Source organism: Glycine max, chromosome 20 (genome assembly GCF_000004515.6).
Source record: "Glycine max cultivar Williams 82 chromosome 20, Glycine_max_v4.0, whole genome shotgun sequence".
Taxonomy (NCBI): domain Eukaryota; kingdom Viridiplantae; phylum Streptophyta; class Magnoliopsida; order Fabales; family Fabaceae; genus Glycine; species Glycine max.
The window spans coordinates 40,141,727-40,161,505 of NC_038256.2; the positions used below are offsets into that span (position 1 = coordinate 40,141,727).

A 19,779-nucleotide genomic window follows, 5' to 3' on the forward strand; every position below is an offset into this window, starting at 1 on the left:
TTGTTAAAACCTTGAATTAATAATCTTTGGCCTTATTCAATTTTTCTAAGCCTTAACCTTGGTAATAAATTAAAAATTATTAATTATCGCATCATGGGTGAGAGCATGGCTTGCACATGGCAGAAATTTTGCTTCCATTGTATAATATCCACATCTTATTATGGACGTGGCTGCCTTTGAAGCGTAGGTTGATGTTGGATATTTTGTCATTAACATTTTTTTGTTACCTTTCTTCTTTTTGGAGCAATTTTTTTTTTTTTTTATTGAAATCCATATATTGAGAGGAGTGAAGGGGAAGACATCACGGGGAGCCCAACTTCAGATACAATGCATGAATTGAAAATTAATCCCGAAACGTATTATTATGTTTTAAATATCTTTTAAGTTATAAAATAACTTTACTCACATATGTAATAAATTTTATTACGTTCATATTTCCTCTAATAATATATTTATTTGAATAAATAAGATTGCTTGAAATATATTCAATTTTGAGGGAATTAGGGCAATTTATTATTGAATGGAATGCTACCAACATTTTTGTTATACTCATGTTTTCAATTCATGGCCAAAATAATAAGCTAACGCGTGTGTGTCTCTATGGAGAGGAGGAAAAGAAAAAGATACAAAAACGTATTCAAACAAGTAGATGTAGTTATAATAAGATAAAACTTGCAAGTATTGAAAATGATTAAGTGTAAAGTATTGATAGTTTTTAAAGTTGTAATTTGGTTTTCAAATCTCATGGGCGGTGGAAACTATTAAATGGGAGTATGACAGGGGAACACATACACAACAGGGGAATACACAACATGCATTTCCTCAGGAAGAAGATTGCAGTAGACTTTTTGAAACTGAGCATTTATCTATTTATGAATACAATTGAATGGGTCAAAAGTTTTGACTTTTGAGGTTCTACAATCATTCCACCAGATAATATTTCATTTATTTTGTTGATTAACACTTCTTAATTATAATTTTTATAAAATAAGTGCGGAAAAAATATATAAATATTATTATAATAAATTAAAATTGATGTATCAATGCAATTCTTATCAATAACTCCTATCAATTTTAATTTGAAAAATGGTATTAACTGGATTTGTTTCGTTGATTGACAGTATAAGCTAACAAGCTAGTTGACATATTAATAAACGAACGGCTAGCAATCATTTTATCTTTTACAACAATCATTAACAAACCTATCGAAATTCCAACAAAGCTTTGACTAATTTTTTTGGTTATATATCACTATTCATTTAATTTAAGGCAGATAACCAAATAAATGTCTAACGTAGTTTTTAATAAACATTTATTATCTGTAAAAAAAATTGTTTAATCAGTATTCTTAAAGTTCAAAATAGTAATATAGAAATGTTAAGTATACATTTTCTAACATATAATTTTATCATCCACTGAAATTTATTAAAAATAATATAATTAGATGAGTTTCACTTTTAATTTAACAAGTCAGTTTGTAATTTTTAATCAATTTTAAACAAATAAAAAACTGTGCTTGAAAAAATATGTTACTGATACTCTTAATTTAATTATCATAATTGGGTATTAGCAAGGAGTGATTATAAACACATATTTACTCTCTTTTTCTATTGAATGTACAATCTATTTTCTTCATCTTTTCTGTCGATTTCTTTCTTCTTCATCATATATCTATCATTTTTTTTTATCTCTTTATCTTTTCCTTTTCTTCTTACCTCTCTTTTTTCTCCACCTCAATTCACCCCAAAATGATTGTCTGTTGATAATTTTTCATTAGAGCACCTCTAATGGATACAATTACAATCATGGTGGAGTTGCTTAACACGTGAATCTTACAATATTAGATAAATTTAAGAGCTTTAACAACTTTTCTTCTTCTTCTAATGATGCAATTTTTAAAAACATAAAATAAGTTCTACCATTATCTTCCTCTTAGAATCCATGATTTAGAGGAGAGAAAAGAGAGAAAAAAATATAAAACTGAAAGATAAATTTTACTCAAATAAGAAAAGTAAGCTTGCATGAGTACATTGTAATTTATATATCCAATTCTAAAATACTAATATTCTATATTTATAATACTTACAATTCTTGAGAACTACCGTTTATATAAGCAATTATTCTTATATAAAAATTACCACATATCTAATATAAAAATTGCTCCAATAATAAAAAAAAACCTTAAATTTAAAAATCCATAAACAATTCTCATTTGAAATTCTCTCAGCAAGCTAGGTGCTCAAAAGTCACCATTCTTCAGTACCGATGAGTACAAAAATATGTGGCAAGCCCCCCCTCTTCCAAAGTGTTAAACGTGAACATACACATTCAGCAACATCTTGAACTAATTTGTTGCAAAGTATTGTTATTTTCAACAACTACGTGTTAATATTGTCTTGGCTTTTGCTCTTTCGGCCTGGCACAGACCTGAATTCCTATTTGAAGCCCACAAAACAATCATATCTTATTTACCGACCACACATTGAAAACAACATTTTTCAAAGTTGTAGCTCAACCACCACTTACCACGTGTTCAGTTTCTGTGTCTTTCTTCTCCAAATAGAACACTACACTCTCCCGTTGTTATCCCCATATATAACACCATGCCATAACATTTTGTAAGCTTTGTTCTTTCACTAAAATATATAGTCTATTGTATACCACACTTCCATGCAAGTGTAAGAACTTGCCATGGCAAATGCTGATTCCTCCCTTATTTGTTATTTTTGGGTGATTCTTGCTCTGGGTCTGTGTTGTTTTAGTGGCTGCATTTCGGGCCAGATTGGTTTGGGCTCGAGGTTATTGGCTAGAGAGGCCCAAACATGGGTTTCTGAAAATGGCACATTTGCTTTGGGGTTCACTCCAGCAGAGACTGATAATCGATTATTTGTGATTGGAATTTGGTTTGCACGGCTTCCAGGAGATCGAACTTTAGTTTGGTCACCCAATAGGTACTGCTCCCATTAATATCATTAGTTTTTGTATCATCATTCATTTTTTTTAATTGAACTGATTGATATATGTATGCAATGAATGGTTGTGAAAAGCAAAATATGCATGCGAAAGTATTTGGAAAAAAAATGAAATTCATGAGTTTGTAAATATGAATATTTTCCGTAATTTAATTTTGAAGAGAATTTGGACTAATTTAAAATTTGAATATGAATTATATTCTTACTTATTTAGTTTAGTAGTAAATTCATTTTAAAGTAGCCCTGTCCGAAATATTTAACTGTTTAGCTAGCTGTAGAGACAACACGTAAAACAAAAACTGTACCTTATTCTACTAAGTTGGTTATGCAAAAATGAATAGAAGCAAGAAGGTAGTGATCACAATGAAAGGGAGCTTATATGTGAGCGCCAAAATGAAAAAAAAAAAACTAAAATTATAAATAGACCAAAATGAAAAATGAGAACATTTGTGAGGGATTAAAAATGAAAAAATAGTCTTAGACAAAATAAATTGAAAAGTCAAGCAACAACAATAATAAGAATATCATTTCCTGTAAAAAAAAAAAAACAAAATAAGAATATCATTTCAAGGGAGCACGGTAAAAATGATGATCATATATATATTTGAAGTGGAATAAAATAATTCTAATGAAGGGATAAGCTTAAAAAGAGTACGTTTGTGAGGGATCAAAATTAAAGTGTGAACATATGCACAGGGAGGTTAAAACAATATTGTACTTGCACTTGTATAAAGGTTAAATTATTTTGTGTACTCTTATAGTTTTATTACATTTTTAAATAGCTCTTAGTTTAGAAGCTTTTAACTTTGTTTTTATACTTATTTTTTTTAATAAATCTCTATAGTCAATTCTTTGAAATATGTAACATCAATATATAATATGATAATAGTCTGGAAATAACGGAAAAATTAATTTATTAAAGAATTTCAAACATGTCGATAGCGGTTAGGAATCTAATTAAAAATTGTATAAATATAGAATCTTGTTAAAACCTTTTAAACATTGCTGGTTTAAGACATATTTTTTTTTTATATATAATCAATCACATTTTCAATAAATTTTTATTGAAAAATTATTTATTAGAATAATCGTTAAATTTATTGAAATGAGTTAAAAAAATTATAAAAAAAACACAAGTGATTTTTATAAGTCTAAATAAATTCATTCCAATGTCCCTCCATTTAAAATTTTAACAAAACTACAGAATTTATAAAGGAATTTAACTTAATATATTTTTTCCCGGTACCCTGTATAAATCTCATGGTTAAAAAGAACATTAATGTAGTAGTGCAGATTAGATGGTTAGTTCTGGTTTTTGACTTAAAAACAAAGAGAAAGTCATAAATCATATCTCCATCTAGTTTTTTAGTCTTTACAAAAGCTTCTGCAGGTTATGAATTCCAACATGTTTCATTTTCTTTGATGTCAATCCAAATAGAGACAATCCGGTATCCCAAGAAGCAGCATTGGAGCTTGACACCACTGGCAACCTTGTTCTCATGGATGGACACATGACAATGTGGACCTCAAACACCTCAGGTGCTGATGTTCAAACAGCAATCATGGCAGAAACTGGCAACTTCATCCTCCACAACTCCAACAACCACTCTGTGTGGCAGAGTTTTTCTCAACCTTCTGACACTCTCCTCCCAAACCAGCTTCTAACAGTGTCTTCTGAACTAACATCATCAAAGTCTTCCTCTCAGGGTGGTTACTATTCTCTCAAAATGCTTCAGCAGCCTACTTCCCTGAGCCTTGCTCTCACTTACAATCTCCCTGAGACTTACCAAGCCTCTGATGAATCATACACCAACTATTCCTATTGGCAAGGCCCTGATATCTCCAATGTGACCGGGGAAGTTATAGCGGTTTTAGACCAAGCCGGGAGCTTTGGAATTGTGTATGGAGACTCATCTGATGGAGCTGTTTATGTGTACAAGAATGATGGTGATGATGCAGGCTTGTCTTCTGCAGTTCACCAATCTGCACCGTTGACTGTTCTCAGGAGACTAACACTGGAAAAGAACGGAAATCTGCGGTTGTATCGATGGGATGAGGTGAATGGTTCGAGGCAGTGGGTGCCACAGTGGGCTGCAGTTTCAAATCCATGTGACATTGCTGGAGTTTGTGGCAATGGAGTTTGTAATTTGGATAGAAGTAAGACAAAAGCCACTTGCACTTGCTTGCCAGGAACTTCTAAAGTTGGCAGGGATGGCCAGTGCTATGAGAATTCATCTCTTGTTGGAAATTGCAATGGCAAGCATGAAAACCTGACATCACAGTTTAGGATTTCAGCGGTGCAGCAAACCAACTACTATTTTTCTGAATTTTCAGTAATAACTAACTATAGTGATATTTCTAATGTGTCAAAATGTGGGGATGCTTGCTTGTCAGATTGTGATTGTGTGGCTTCTGTTTATGGGCTAAATGAGGAGAGGCCATTTTGTTGGGTGTTGAGGAGCTTAAGTTTTGGTGGTTTTGAGGATACTAGCTCAACTTTGTTTGTGAAGGTCAGAGCAAATGGGTCATGGACTTCGGAAGGCCAAGCAGGAGGGTCTAATAGCTCCTCTGATGGAATGGGAAGTGCAAAGGAGAAGGCTGTGATTATTCCTACTGTTCTGAGCATGGTAGTTCTCATTGTTTTGCTGAGTTTATTACTGTATTTCAGTGTTCACAGAAAAAGAACTTTGAAAAGGGAGATGGAAAGTTCCTTGATCTTATCAGGTGCTCCAATGAGTTTCACATACCGCAATTTGCAAATTAGGACATGCAACTTCTCACAACTGCTAGGAACAGGTATTTGTGTTCCATATTAAATTTTATGGCAAAGGAGAAGAAGTTGCAAGCAGAGTTTGGATTTTGTGTGAACTATTGCTAACTGCACATGTTTTGCAGGTGGATTTGGGAGTGTATATAAAGGAAGCCTGGGAGATGGTACTCTAGTGGCAGTGAAGAAACTTGACAGGGTTTTGCCTCATGGAGAGAAGGAATTTATCACTGAAGTAAACACTATTGGATCAATGCATCATATGAATTTGGTTCGCCTATGTGGCTATTGTTCAGAGGGATCACATAGGTATGCACTGTTTCTTGACAATCAATTTTATATGATCTTTTTTTTTTTTTAACATCTTAAAATATGAGTTGGCTATCAAATACCACTTTTGGGACAAGTGACTAGGAACTAGCATTTAGTCATCAAGAAGATATATAGCTTGAATTTACTTTTAGCTCCCCATAAGACTGTTTATGGATTAATAAGACATACACTCAATTTTTAATGGTTTTAATTGGCTTTGACAAATATTTGATTTTCAGGCTTCTCGTTTATGAGTTCATGAAAAATGGATCCTTGGATAAATGGATCTTCCCTTCATATCAAGGTCGAGATAGATTGTTAGATTGGACAACTCGTTTCAATATAGCCATAGCTACTGCACAAGGGATTGCATACTTTCATGAGCAGTGTAGGGATCGGATAATACATTGTGACATCAAACCGGAAAATATATTGGTAGACGAAAACTTTTGTCCCAAAGTATCTGATTTTGGGCTGGCCAAATTGATGGGAAGGGAGCACTCTCATGTGGTAACAATGGTCAGAGGCACTAGAGGTTATTTGGCACCAGAATGGGTTAGTAATCGCCCTATAACTGTAAAAGCTGATGTTTACAGCTATGGAATGCTTCTTTTAGAGATCATTGGTGGCAGGAGAAATCTTGACATGTCCTTTGGTGCTGAGGACTTTTTCTATCCTGGTTGGGCTTACAAGGTACATTAAGATACTGGTTTTATTATTATTATTATTATTTATCTTTTTATTGATGCAAAATTGACTTTAACATCATATTTCAGTTTTAACATTTAACATCCTAATAAATTAATTCAATCAAGATTTCCCCCCTTAGTATCTTCTTTTTATAGTAGAAAAATAAATTACACTGACACTCCTTATGATTTCTTGATATTGCACTCATGACACAACTCATGTTTTTTAATATTTACAACCACCTCTCTTATAAGGGTATGCAGTGTAATGTTTTAATACAATTAGGGGGGTTAAGTGTAATGTTTTTTTCAAACAATTAAGACAGTTAGTGTAAGAGTAGAAAAATGAGGGGTATTGAGAGAAATTTGACTAAACCTCAAGGAGTGTGAGTGTAATTTAATCTAGTAAATAACGTCTCCAAAACTTTGGCCTTTAAGAAGATCATACATTCTACTCAATAGAGAGAAGCAGTTACCATAAGAAAAGAACCCTTTAAGCAGACAATGTTACTTCACTCTTCCTAAGCACACTTGATATATTGTCAACTCGAGATATCTAACTGCTTGATAAATACTGATAGTACAATGTTTGGTTATTGCAGGAGATGACAAATGGGTCAATAATTAAGGTGGCAGATAGAAGATTAAATGGGGCAGTTGATGAAGAAGAGCTAACGAGAGCTCTGAAAGTTGCATTTTGGTGCATCCAAGATGAGGTTTCCATGCGACCAACAATGGGAGAAGTGGTAAGACTGCTGGAAGATTCGATCGACATTAATATGCCACCAATGCCCCAAACAGTTGTAGAATTAATTGAAGAAGGCTTAGACCATGTATACAAAGCTATGAAAAGAGAGTATAATCAGTCCAGCTCATTCACTCTTACCAGCCATCTTACATCTCAAGCCACATGTAGCAATTCCACAATGTCACCAAGATAGTGTTTTAAACTGTAACAGTAAAAAATTGGTCTGATCTTGTACGTGTTTGCTGCCTCCACAAGCTAAGAAATTGGTCTTTTCATGTTATCTGGAAATTATATCAGGGGGAGGGGGGAATCATGGAAGAACTTTTTTTTTTTTTATGCACATGTAAAGTTTACAATGTTTAAATGGCTCCTTTTATTTATTTTTTTGGGAGAAGTCCTAAGAAGGAAATGGATACTTACCTAATCTTAGAGCCTATATATGACCCCTTCTACCCATTTGTAATCATCCCCTCAATTCCACAACAAGTGTTCTGTCCTTCCTCCCTCTAGTTAAGGGTGACTGTATTTATAATCTTTGTAATTTTGAAGTATTTCTCCTCTAGTGATTATATTTATAATCTCTGTTGAAATTCTTTCCTTTGGGGATAGAGTAACAATATAAATATTTGTTGGGTTAGGGAGTTAGGGGTTAGAGAATAATCTATAGCAATACAAGATTTCACTTAAAAAGAACTGGCTGGCTTCACAATAGTAATTTTTCTCTCTCAATAAAGTACACTTGCTGTTGCAGTGGGGGGATTACAATTATTAAACATATAACCTAAAGATCAGTCCTTATGGAATTAAACAAGAATGCAAAATGTCGAGCCTAATATGATGCTATCACATGATTGTTATTTGACATACATGAAGCCTAATATCATGCGGTGTTTACTGTTTAGGTCTCAACATCATTATCTTAAAAAAAACTTCTAAATGTAGCCAAACTTTTATTTACTTATTTTGCTGAAATCAATATTGGCCAACAATCATATTATTAAAATAATTCAGTTTCCCTTGGAATATTCAATTACATACACATACATGGAGACATTATTTAGAACGACTTTATTTAAGAGAAGACCTTAGAAACAATGATACTCAATACACTTCATGTAGTGAGACGCCCAATTATTGGAAACTGTCAAAACATACAAGCACCACTATTGCTTGTTTTTATGCAAGTTATTAATCAATGGAAGGGAACATGCTTGTAAAAAGTATTCATTCATCAAACATAATTCTTGATGGAGGAGCTGTAGTTAGTGAGATCATCTGCAGGAACTTTTGAAGTTCACAATTCCCTAGAATTTTGAAGATTAACTACATTTCCTGTTGTGTACTGACAGGGTGGGTTATTGTAGAATTGAAACCAAACATAGTCAAATAGGTTTGTATTGAGAGCAGTTCCAAGGGCATCAGGAAAAACACATTGTGGAGTTTCTTGCTTTGGCAACTATAGCCTGAGAGGTTCCTTGCAAGCTCATCCTAGTACCGAACCTTTCCTCCCTCAATGACAAAATAAATTCCATCCAAAACAGCATCGCCAAGGGGCAGCAAACAGAATTGTCTACCCAAGAAGTTGTTCCACAAGTACATGACAACTTGCCTGGTCAAATTTCATCCAAAACAGGTGTGCTTTGTCTTCTAGTTGAAAACATGTTGCAGCTATTAGGTCAAATTTTTCCTACATATTAAAACTCAATTTTACAAAGATGACATAATCTTTTAATGAGGAGTGGTGCTATTTTACCACTTTCTTTTGTCTCTAAGCAAAATTCTGGTTCAATCCCCAAGCTGGTAGGTTGTGTCTTGGATAATTTCAGTGGTTGCATTCATTAGTAGCATCAAGAGCCTAATGAGGCATCCAAACTCGATATCCATTTTGACATGCTAATATATTCAACCTTTTTTATTTTTTATAAACATAAGTTTTGGCGAATTGGGTCAAGAGACTCACCAAGATTAAGACAAACCTCAAGGCTAAAAGAAAAGATTTTATAAACCTCAAAACTTTTGTTTTTATCTCTTCCAACAAAGTTTTCTTCGTATGGATAACTAAGAAATTGAAGCCGTGACAACATGCTATAAAAACCTAGCTATCTACCAACCGTGTTCAACCTTGTTGGTATAAATCTTGATGTGTTGGTACTACTATATCATTCTTCACGCTGGTTTGGTTAAACTTTCAAAGAGAACTAGTATTTTACCCCTGCCTTCGCACAGCTCTTATTCATTTGTATGCATATTTGTAAAGTAAGAGTGTTGAATAAGATTCAACGAATTTGATGATTTTAAGTGGAAATCAATAGCTTAGTAGAATCTAGTACACAACAGAAATTAAATTGTGCAAACAATATTGCTTAGAAAACATATTGATGGTGTTTCTTTATTTGAAGTTAAAAAAAATGCAAGAAACTCTCGTGTTTCAGGTTATTTCTTCTCTGCAGTTCTATAAACATCTGTTGCAAAACTGAACATAGTCTCAGAAATTAGTTGAGCGGTTATTTTCAGAACAGATAACCGCAACATCTCCCTACTTTTAACATTTGATTTCTATTTCCAAAATTGTTTTTAATTTTCAAAAAATAAAAATAAAAAAAACTGATTTGATCAGTAAAAATTATTACGTTTCAGTATTCCTATTGCTCCAATTACATTTTATTCACCCCACCCCCAAACACAATATAAATAAAAAGTTGTTTCAAAGTAGAAATTGAACGGGAACGTTGAACCGGCTCAGGTGATTGGAAGTGAGGGCCTCCGTCACACTCACAGTCAGCATCGAAGATCGGAGACGAGGCATGAGTTGTGTGCTAACTACTACTCTTCAAACCAAACACGCATCGCCACAAAACCCCATCAGCGGCGCAATTTAGCATCAATCCGATACGACGCCGTGTGGAGCACGATGGAGAAGATGCAGCACGCGGAGGAGCTTGTGAGGGAGTTTCTGGTGTTCCGCGGCTTCACCAACACCCTCGAATCCTACGAGGCCGAATTGCGCACCGACATCGGAAAAGGATTCGAGGTCGACAAGATCCTCGACCTAATCTTCTCCCTCTACGTCCCCAAGTTCCACGCCGATAGCCTCCTCGCGCTCCTCGCTTTCTTCAAGCACTACCTCTCTTCCTCCTCCGACGCGCCGCTTGCCTCCACGCTCTCTAAGTTGGAGACTTCTCTTCTACGCTTCTACGTCGTCCACGCCGTCCAGTGCAACCGCAACGACAAAGTCGTCGACTTCTTCACGCTCTACGGCGCCGAATTGCTGCAGAGGTCCCAAGATTGGACTAACTGGTTCGGTGCGTTTTGCTTCTCTCATCGTCGTTTTTGTTTCTTAACTGGTTCGGTCACAAGATTGGACTAATTGTGTTGCAGCTATTCCTTATAAGAAGAATCCACACTTGGATCCCGAGTTTCGGGTTTTTTTCTCCAAGGAGTGGTATCAGGCTTTGCATCTTTCTTCTAGAAACTTCTTCAGCGAGGTCTTCAATGCTACTCATATCCTTCACAGAGTTTAATTCCATTTATTGTTTTTTAATTCACAAAATGTTGGTGATTTCTTTCGCAACTTGTTTTGTTTAGCCTTAATGCTGTATCACGTTTACCTGCGCTGCTGAAGGTTAGTTCAGAGATGAATGCTACTAACCTACTCAAACGAGATATTGTACATTTAAATCTTAAGTTGTCGCAGCTTCAGGCTTCGCTTGATGAGAAAGAGGTGCAGTTACGCCAATTTAGAAGGTAAGTGTGTGTTTGTTTATTCAGTGCTTTAGCGTCTATTGGACATGCTTGGGGTTCTGATTAGTTTGGGATGAAGTATGGAAGGGGGGAGTACTGGTTCATCGAGCACTTTGCGTGAAAAAACTGCTCGTATGTCAAAAGATTCTCCGGAGGTTTTTCCAGCTGGTGTTGCACGAGTAGGTCTAACAGAGAGTAGTCAAGATTCAGTTGCGGGTGGATTGGGGAATATTCATTCCGAGTTGATTGGCTCCACGTCTGGCGATGATTCAGCTTTTCTATCAAATGACCATCTGAGGAATGGTGGAGCTGACAATGCAGGTGTAAAAGGTCATGACAGTTCCCATAGAGGCAGAGAGATATACTTCAATAGTTCAATGCTGCTCACCCTCTTTGCGAAGTGATGTTAATTAATTGTCTGGTCATTGTATTTTAAGCAAGTTAATGGCTACTTTACATGGATAGAGATAGACTTGTTCAAATTTGTGTGTGAGCATCCTCAAAATGATGAATTATTGTTCTAAAAAGATAACTAGTTAATTAGTCATTGAAGTCCCGGGAAAAGTTGGGAACAGATAATGTCAGATGTCTGTGAGTTCTGAGAAATAAATGAGATTCTCTGGCAATATGACTCTCATGTGCATCCTAAAGACAATCATGATATTACTTTTGCATTGCCACTAGTTGTAAGTTATAACTTGCAAGCACAAGTTGCACTAAAACAAGATATTGATTTTGTATGTGGAGTGATCTAATATACTTTGATTTCAAATGATAGTGTTTGTCGCAGGACCCTGAAGCATAAAAGGTATCAGACATGTAAAAACCAGTTTGTAGATATTGAATCAGTTGCTGTCTTGCAGAACTATGGAAATGAAACAAGAAAGTTTTGTATTTGTATTTTTAACTTTCAAACTAGGAAGCGACCTATCAATTTATTATCACTTATTATTTCTTAAAAATTATGCTTTGTCTTCACTTATTCTGCGCCTAATTTTGTCTGAACTTCAAGTTGCACCTAATTTTTTGGATGCTGAATAGATTGTTCTGCAGGTTCACATATTAATCACTAAATGTTTCAGTAACCATTGATTGTATATTTGGAAATAAACAATTAACAGTTACTTTTGTGGCAGAAAATGGTGGGGAAGTTTATGGGGAAGAATATTTTTCTGAGGTCCAAGTAGAGCACCAGGTAACAATGTTAAGCCCCCCCTCCTTGTTCCTCATTTTCATTTTCCTTATCAGAGTATATTAAGTTTTATTGGAATCTGCATGAATATCATATTACTGTGTCTTACAGGAGACATTTTTGGGGCACACCAGTCCAATCAGTCGATGTCGCTTCTCTGCATCTGGAAACAATATTGCCAGTGCTTCTCTGGATGGAACTGTCAGGTATCCTTTTTGGGAGTTGATTTGAAGTATTATTTTAGTGGAAACATGGAATAGCTTTTATTTAATTTTTGGTCTCAATTACTGGGCTGTAGCATGTATTCATTTGCCACTATTTAGAACCCTTGTGTGCAGATGTGCTTAGAGCAACCAGCAAGTTAACATACAATGATACAAAATTAAGTAGAGGAAAAAAAAAAGATTGATGCACTCCAATACATTTTTCTTTACAAATTCCCCTCTATATGTTTCCCTTCATTAATGCTTCTTCTTTACCTTTCATTGAGTATCTACTATCTACAACTCTTTCTTAATTTTTATGAAATCTCAAGCAATTTTGCCTTTGTTTGCTCTGCATGTTATAATGAAGGATATGGACATATGATACATCAACTCCAGTGTCTAGAAATGCAACCATATATTGTGGCACTGAAATTTTGTCACTTGACTGGGAATGTAAATCAGACCGCTTGGTATGTGAATTGATTTCTCATGGTGATTGAATTTATTCAGTTGTAATGATTATGAGATTATAAAATTAAATTATTAAGTTGTTCCTCTTGATAAAAAGCTTCTCATAGGTACGTCTGATGGGTGCATTAAGGCATGGAATGTGGATGCAAAGAGAGTTGTCTGTGACCTCAACACAACCGAAGCATTTCCAAGGTATTTCCTGATTATATATTGGCTTAAATATGTTGAAGGTCCCTGCAAATATAGTAGTTTTTGTTTTTAGTCCCTATAAATTTTTTTTCCCTTGCAATGTTCATTGTTTTTAGTCCTTGTCGTGAACTTGCTGTTAACATGTTTTACGTCTTTGCAAATATAGCTGTTTTAGTTTTATGGCCCTGCAAAATATAATAATTTTTTGTTTTTAGTTCCTACAAAGATAGCAGTTTTTGTTTTTAGTCCCTACTTTTAGATCCCAATAAAATATAACGGTTTTTGTTTTTAGTCTCTATTGTTATGACAGTGACCAAAACAAGTGATGGCAAATATTGTAGGGATCAAAAATAAAATAATTACAAGGACTAAAAACAAAAATTGCTATATTTGCAGGGACTTTAAACATATTTAAACCTTGTATATTTTTCAGGTTTCTGTGCATTGCCTTTTAACTCTCCAACTTGTGGTTTTACAGTGTATTGGACATAAAGTGCAGTCCAGTGGAACCTATTTTTGTGTCTGCTGCAGCATCTGGAGGGTATTTGTTAAGTTTTTAAATGTTGAATTCTTTGTTGAACTAGTAAATTAATTTAATTTGTTGATCTGATCCTTGGTTTTAACTTTTAATACAATGCCAGTCTAATTATGATATGTATGCTTTGCTGTTTTGATTTTGGGCATAAGGATGAACTATGGTTAAATATCATTAGTCAGGGTATCCTGTCTTTTATTATGCTTTCGATTTACATCTTTCTGTTCTTCAATGTTCATTTTTGTTAATATTATGTTAGCAAGGAGTATGAGGGCCATACTTTCTGTGTAGGGCTGGTTCTAACTATATTGACCACCTGGGTTTTGCTTCACTAACTGTGTGGAACATGAAGACGTGGAAAGCCATGGTATGTGCTTCTTTGTATAAAATGTTTCATGTTTATGTGGTTTTATGGCTATTTTTAATTTTGGATTTCATAAAGACAGTCCTTCCTCTTGGAGAAGATCCGCCAGCAATTACTTCTCTATGCTTTAATCACAATGGAAAGATTTTGGCAGCTTCTGCTGTTGATGGAATGATTCACATGTTTGGTATCCTTAATTTTATTCATTTGATTATTCCTTGGTTTGATATACTTAGTGATTAATCTGTGAAGTAAAATATTTTGTAATTTTGTTGCTGTTAACATATTTCCATTATAATTTGCTTTGATTGTCATATTTCCATATTTCCATTGTTATTTGATTTTCTTCCAATTTCTCTTAATTCTTTACTTTCTTATTTACTTATCAATAATATCTATCACACTTAAATTTCTGCAATTTCAACAATTGGTTGCATTTATTAAGTTATATCTTCTCTTGCTGGAGTTGCCAATTTGCTGGGATTTCTTGTGCTTTCTATACTCTATAGAGGTTCCTTATTTTTGGATTCAGTTATTCTCTGATTATTGGGGTCAGTTATTCAGTGAAATAAAATGGTGCAATTTTTAAGATAAATGTATTTAGAATGTTCTAGCAGTGGCCACATGGTTTGGCAATCATGCCATCCTTAACTAGTCGTAGACATGTCTGCTGGTCTACAAATCACTGGCTGGCCAGCACATGATTCTTCCATCAGTTCTATTCTGTTTGGACCAGATGAGACTAGCATTTTTAGCCTGGGCTGTGATGGGAAGGCAAGTATTATAAATTTAATGTTATTCCAGCTTGTGAAATGGGTTGTACACTTATATTAATTGATTCTCTGTTGTCAGATTTTTGAGTGGAGTTTGCAAAATCAAGGTCAAATCCTGTGGTCAAGAGACTGTAGTAGGTATATTTCTAGTGTCAGCCTTACACTTATATGTAGTGTTTCTTTTTTCTTTTGTGCGGCTCAAAATAGTTTTTATTAGCCAAATGTAAGAAAATTTGATACATGGGGTTGTCATGTCAGACTCAAGAAGTAAACACACTTCATTCTGAATAAATTATAGAAATAATTTGGTTTTTTAGGCCAGATTCGATTACAAACATCAACAAAGACAGGGTTTCTCCCTAACAAGGAATTTCCTCTTTCAAAATACCAGAAATACCAATCTAACATCTTAATTGCTGCCTTCAAATTCGTTACACAACCTATATATAACTATAACTATCATGCCATAACATATAAAAGCCGAATCCTGAATTCATTCAAAAATAATTGTCCAATAACTTCCTAATACAGAATTATAACATCCTATTTCCGAACATGGCCTATCAATGCTGTTGGTACAGAAGTAGCCTTGTCCCCTAGGTTGAATTAAGGAAACCCTTCCTTGAGGATTAGCTTTTGAATTTGGTTCCATCAATTCAATCCAATTGAATTCCTCCTCCTTCTCCCCCATCATCATCTTCCCTCAAAATCAGCACCCTTACTTTATATTTTTGACACCTATCCAGTGGCCTAAATTGTTAGCCACATTGCCACAGCGGCGTTCCTCTCTCCTTCAAATATATTCTTGATAAGGCAAGTGCCTTGTGCCACTGTTATGTAATTATGTAGGCTGGTTGCTGTCACTAGAATTAACATTCAAATTTCCAATCAAACCCAGTGGTTTTAAATTGTGGAATGGATGCTTTTTAGTAGTGTTACTGTTACTTGAACTGGTTTACACAGAGGATCCAAAACTTGGTTTGACACTCCTAGTTTTGGTCGTTCGGTAACTGCTCCTGGTAATCAGAAAGGTTCACAAATATTGGAGCAATTTTCTTTGGCCATTCGGGAACATAACTAAGAATCTCCAAACAACTCATCTTTAATGGATTGTGCGAGGCAGATTGCCCTTGGAGAATTCTGCGGGTCGTGTTTGCATCTTCCTTCTGATAACATTGCTCAACTCATTCATAAAATATCCTAAAGCTTGTTCTAGAATTTTTTACTACACAAGCAACATTTCAAACTGCTGGCTGCACATAATCTTCGACCTGACTTGTTTGAGTTGTTTGGAAGATAGCAATAAGTTAGGCCTAAACCCTAATTATAAGAGGACTGGACCTCTGGAATGTGGACAAATAAGGGTAGATGGATATGGGATATAATCTGATACTACCTTGCAATTTGAGCTTTGGGTCTAACAACTCCATAATATAAAATTGGTTTGTAAGGTTAGGATTGCCCAAGTCTTATAATGACTATATTGGCCATATTCCTAGTCAATGTGGGGTCCCAATATTATAAGTGTAAATATTTTATTTAGAGTATTTGGCTTTCTGTCTAAAACATTTTTATCCCCATTCCTCCTATCCTTGGTTTTATACATGTTTGAAGAATTAATTCTCAGCATGACCTTTTTTTGCCTTTCATAGGTTCTGTTACCCCCTCAATGATTCAAAATATTGCAGACATGAGATGGCATTAGATGCAAATGGGAGGAGACTCTTGGTAACATCCAGTTCATTTAGAGCACCCATATACCAGGTTGATGATTCGTGGTGAATTGTGATTAGACCATTGCCTTTAAGGGATTATAATTATATAATTTACTTATTCATATTGGTTTGACTTGTAACATCCAGTAAATTTTGGCTTTGCATTTTTTCAGTTATCTTGTTAGTTATCTGGAATTGTTGTGTGTGGTTGTCTTGTGTCAGGTTCATGGTCATTTGAGTGGATGGAGAACACTTCCGCATGGTGCTCCTATTACTGCTGTGGATTGGCATCCAACCCTGCCCATTTTTTTGACTGGATCAGCTGATAACTCTGTCCGAGTAACATCTTTATCATAGCACCACGTTGTAACATGGAGTTTTTCATCATTCTTTCTTGAGACTTCATTAGATTTTTTGTTGTAATATACTGTTGCTCTCTCTCTCTCTTGATTGACTGATAGAAAGATAGATAAAAGTTACTAACTGATCTTATACTGTTGGTATGTTTTGGAGTCTGCAGGAAGGATGTACATCTGTACATATTTATGCAATGGGCTTGGATGTCTATTTATACTTGAGTAAAAAATCAATTTGATCAAATTGACATCACTAGTCAATTTGGTCTCATTACCAGATTGGATATCTATTTAGATCTTAATTGACACCTATCAGATAATTTGATTTCTGAGACTGGTACTACCAGTCAATTTGATTTCTTAACAGTATGAAAGGGTAAATTTAATTTTTAATTTTTGTCAGCCATTAGTTAATTTGGTCTTTGATGCACTCTTAACATTAAGGACCAAATTAACTGATGTAATCAATTACGAGACAGAAATTGATTACATCAGTAACAAAAGCTTAAAAATAATAGAATAATTGTCTATAAAGAAAGAATTTGATTACATCAGTAACAAAAGCTTAAAAATAATAGAATAATTGTCTATAAAGAAAGAATTTTACAAGTTTACAAGTTTTTCTTTCAGTTCTAATATAAGACGGTGTGAATTACATCTATAAAGAAAGAATTTTACAAATTTATTTTAAGATTTATTATGTTCATCAATTGGGTTCTCTCATAGTCAAGAAAGATCAAAGAAACAAATACTTCAATTTGTATGTATAATCGCAATCAGTGATTTCTTTCTTGCCTTAGGCATTTGTTTTCTTTAAGAGTGAATATCTTTCAAAAGGTTCTTGTAGGTGGTTCCTACGAGGTATTTTCTAAGTTCTTGGTGTGGTATCCAAAGGAAGACTTAGAAAGGTCAAGAAAGTTTCTTGATGTGAAATTCTTGTACGAATTTTGAAGTGATTAGTGGAAAACCTCAGTGGGTTACTAAGGATTGAATGTAAGTCACAGTGTAGTGACTGAACAAGTATAAAAATCTTGTCTCAATCTTTCTCACTCTATACTTTTAATATTCAGCACTTTATTGAACATTTTGTTTCTTGTTCATGTTAGGGCCATAAACATATATCATTGTGCATTGCATAATCCTCTCTTGGATAAAAAATCAATTCATAAAACCCTGATAAACAAATTTGTGGAGGAATTGGACTGTTTATTGGAAGAAAAAAGTTTACAATATAATTCACTCCCTCTTGGATTTCCATGTCATTTGTCTAACAACGAGAAGCTTCTAGTTTTTAATCAATATCTCTGATCTTTGACAATAAATTCAAGATCGCACACAAGATGGTTGTGGAAATCCAAATGAGAGTGGCAGTTAGTGAACGAGAGGCCTATATGAAATAATAATTCAGTCCCTCTTAGTACATAATTTTAATTCCTATAGATAATCTTATATTTTTAATTTATTATATTTTTATAATCTTATATATTATCTTTTAAAATATAATATATAATATTATATGTACATTTATATAAGTTTTATTTTTATTTTATTTGGTGAAATAGATAGGGGAACTAATTTTACAATTAAGTTTTTTTTTATTCTAAAAGCATCTTCAAATATATTTTACATAATATTATAAAGAAACATTACGAAATGTTGCAAAACACAAATCCCATAAGAAATAGAAGCATTTGAAATAAGCAAAGTGACTTCATAAAACCCTAAACGTACAAATCATACTTTTATTTATATATCTTGAATAACACATTAACCTTGTGGCCTCGAACTTGTCGAAGTACGGACATCAAGGACCTGCATTGTACACAGGGTCTGTTAGGGTAAATAACGAGTTGTTTTTCCTCAAATTTAAATATTACTTAGATATTATACGTGCAACGATAAATTTTAAATAATCTGAGAATTTGTTTGCATGTAATCTGATTGTATAAATTTAATATCGTTGTAATATTATATATTTATTTATATTTTAAATACTATGCTATATATTAAAAAAATAACGTAATACGATAAAACATCAATTATTTTTTTAAGTTGTATGAAATTTTGTAGTTTTGATTTATCTCACACACATACTTTCGTAGTAATTATCTTCTCTCTTATGGATGGTAAAAACGAGATCTATAAATCTAAATGTATAATCTATATGAATGATTAAAGTTAAAAATTAATTAGTGGTTAGATAATTAATTAAAAAGCTATGTATATTTATCTTTTAATCTTAAGTATTAAAATATAATCTAATGAGGAGTTCTTATTACTTAACACGCATATATCTAAATAATCTGACAATGTTTAAATCTCTAAGAAAAAAACAATTCTTTACGTACCACCACAGTTGCAGTTTCCTAGATTTCAATAGACGGAGTTCTTCTTTTGGATCACAAAGTCAGAAAGTCATAGATTCGGTACAGACTCTAGAGTCGATCACAAACAGGATTGGTTTTAAACGTGCCATTCTCCTTCCTGTTGTAAGTCTGACCAATTCTTGTGTCTAAGATATATTCATAAACACTTTCTAATTAAATGTAAACTTATCTATGAAATTTATGTATGGAAGAGGATTGTTAATCACACTCTCTAATTAACAAAATAACCAATCTATTTCAAAATGCGAAAGGTCAAATTAGTTCGGTTCACATTTAATATTTCTTTTCTAACTGATTCAAAAAAAATTCCTAAAAATTCATCCACCACGAGTTGCAAATACATGGAAGGTCATGAAAACTCG

At 33.8% G+C, this 19,779-nt stretch overlaps 2 protein-coding genes across 6 annotated transcripts; both read left to right on the forward strand.

Moving 5' to 3' along the window:
• Positions 1-2,542: 2,542 nt before the first annotated feature.
• LOC100794281 (G-type lectin S-receptor-like serine/threonine-protein kinase At5g24080) lies at positions 2,543-8,295 on the forward strand. The gene is made up of 5 exons (XM_003555349.5): positions 2,543-2,951; positions 4,411-5,768; positions 5,868-6,048; positions 6,291-6,744; positions 7,343-8,295. The coding sequence occupies exons 1-5, from the start codon at positions 2,692-2,694 to the stop codon at positions 7,679-7,681; spliced, it is 2,592 nt and encodes an 863-aa protein (XP_003555397.1). The 5' UTR covers positions 2,543-2,691; the 3' UTR covers positions 7,682-8,295.
• Positions 8,296-10,016: 1,721 nt separating this feature from the next.
• On the forward strand, positions 10,017-17,307 carry LOC100795332 (WD repeat-containing protein 91 homolog). Of its 5 annotated transcripts, none has more exons than XM_041013349.1 (16): positions 10,031-10,790; positions 10,867-10,989; positions 11,091-11,110; positions 11,183-11,232; positions 11,309-11,559; positions 12,366-12,424; positions 12,533-12,627; positions 12,995-13,097; positions 13,196-13,290; positions 13,766-13,828; positions 14,114-14,189; positions 14,265-14,373; positions 14,848-14,960; positions 15,039-15,097; positions 16,612-16,723; positions 16,897-17,307. In XM_041013349.1, the coding sequence occupies exons 1-16, from the start codon at positions 10,400-10,402 to the stop codon at positions 17,029-17,031; spliced, it is 1,854 nt and encodes a 617-aa protein (XP_040869283.1). In that variant the 5' UTR covers positions 10,031-10,399; the 3' UTR covers positions 17,032-17,307. The 5 variants fall into 5 exon arrangements, 4 of the variants coding, with proteins under 4 accessions (XP_040869285.1, XP_040869284.1, XP_040869283.1 ...); XR_005890303.1 differs by having other exon boundaries at positions 10,035-10,790; positions 11,091-11,232; positions 16,897-17,093; positions 17,188-17,307; XM_006606090.4 differs by having other exon boundaries at positions 10,036-10,790; positions 11,091-11,232.
• Positions 17,308-19,779: the final 2,472 nt, after the last annotated feature.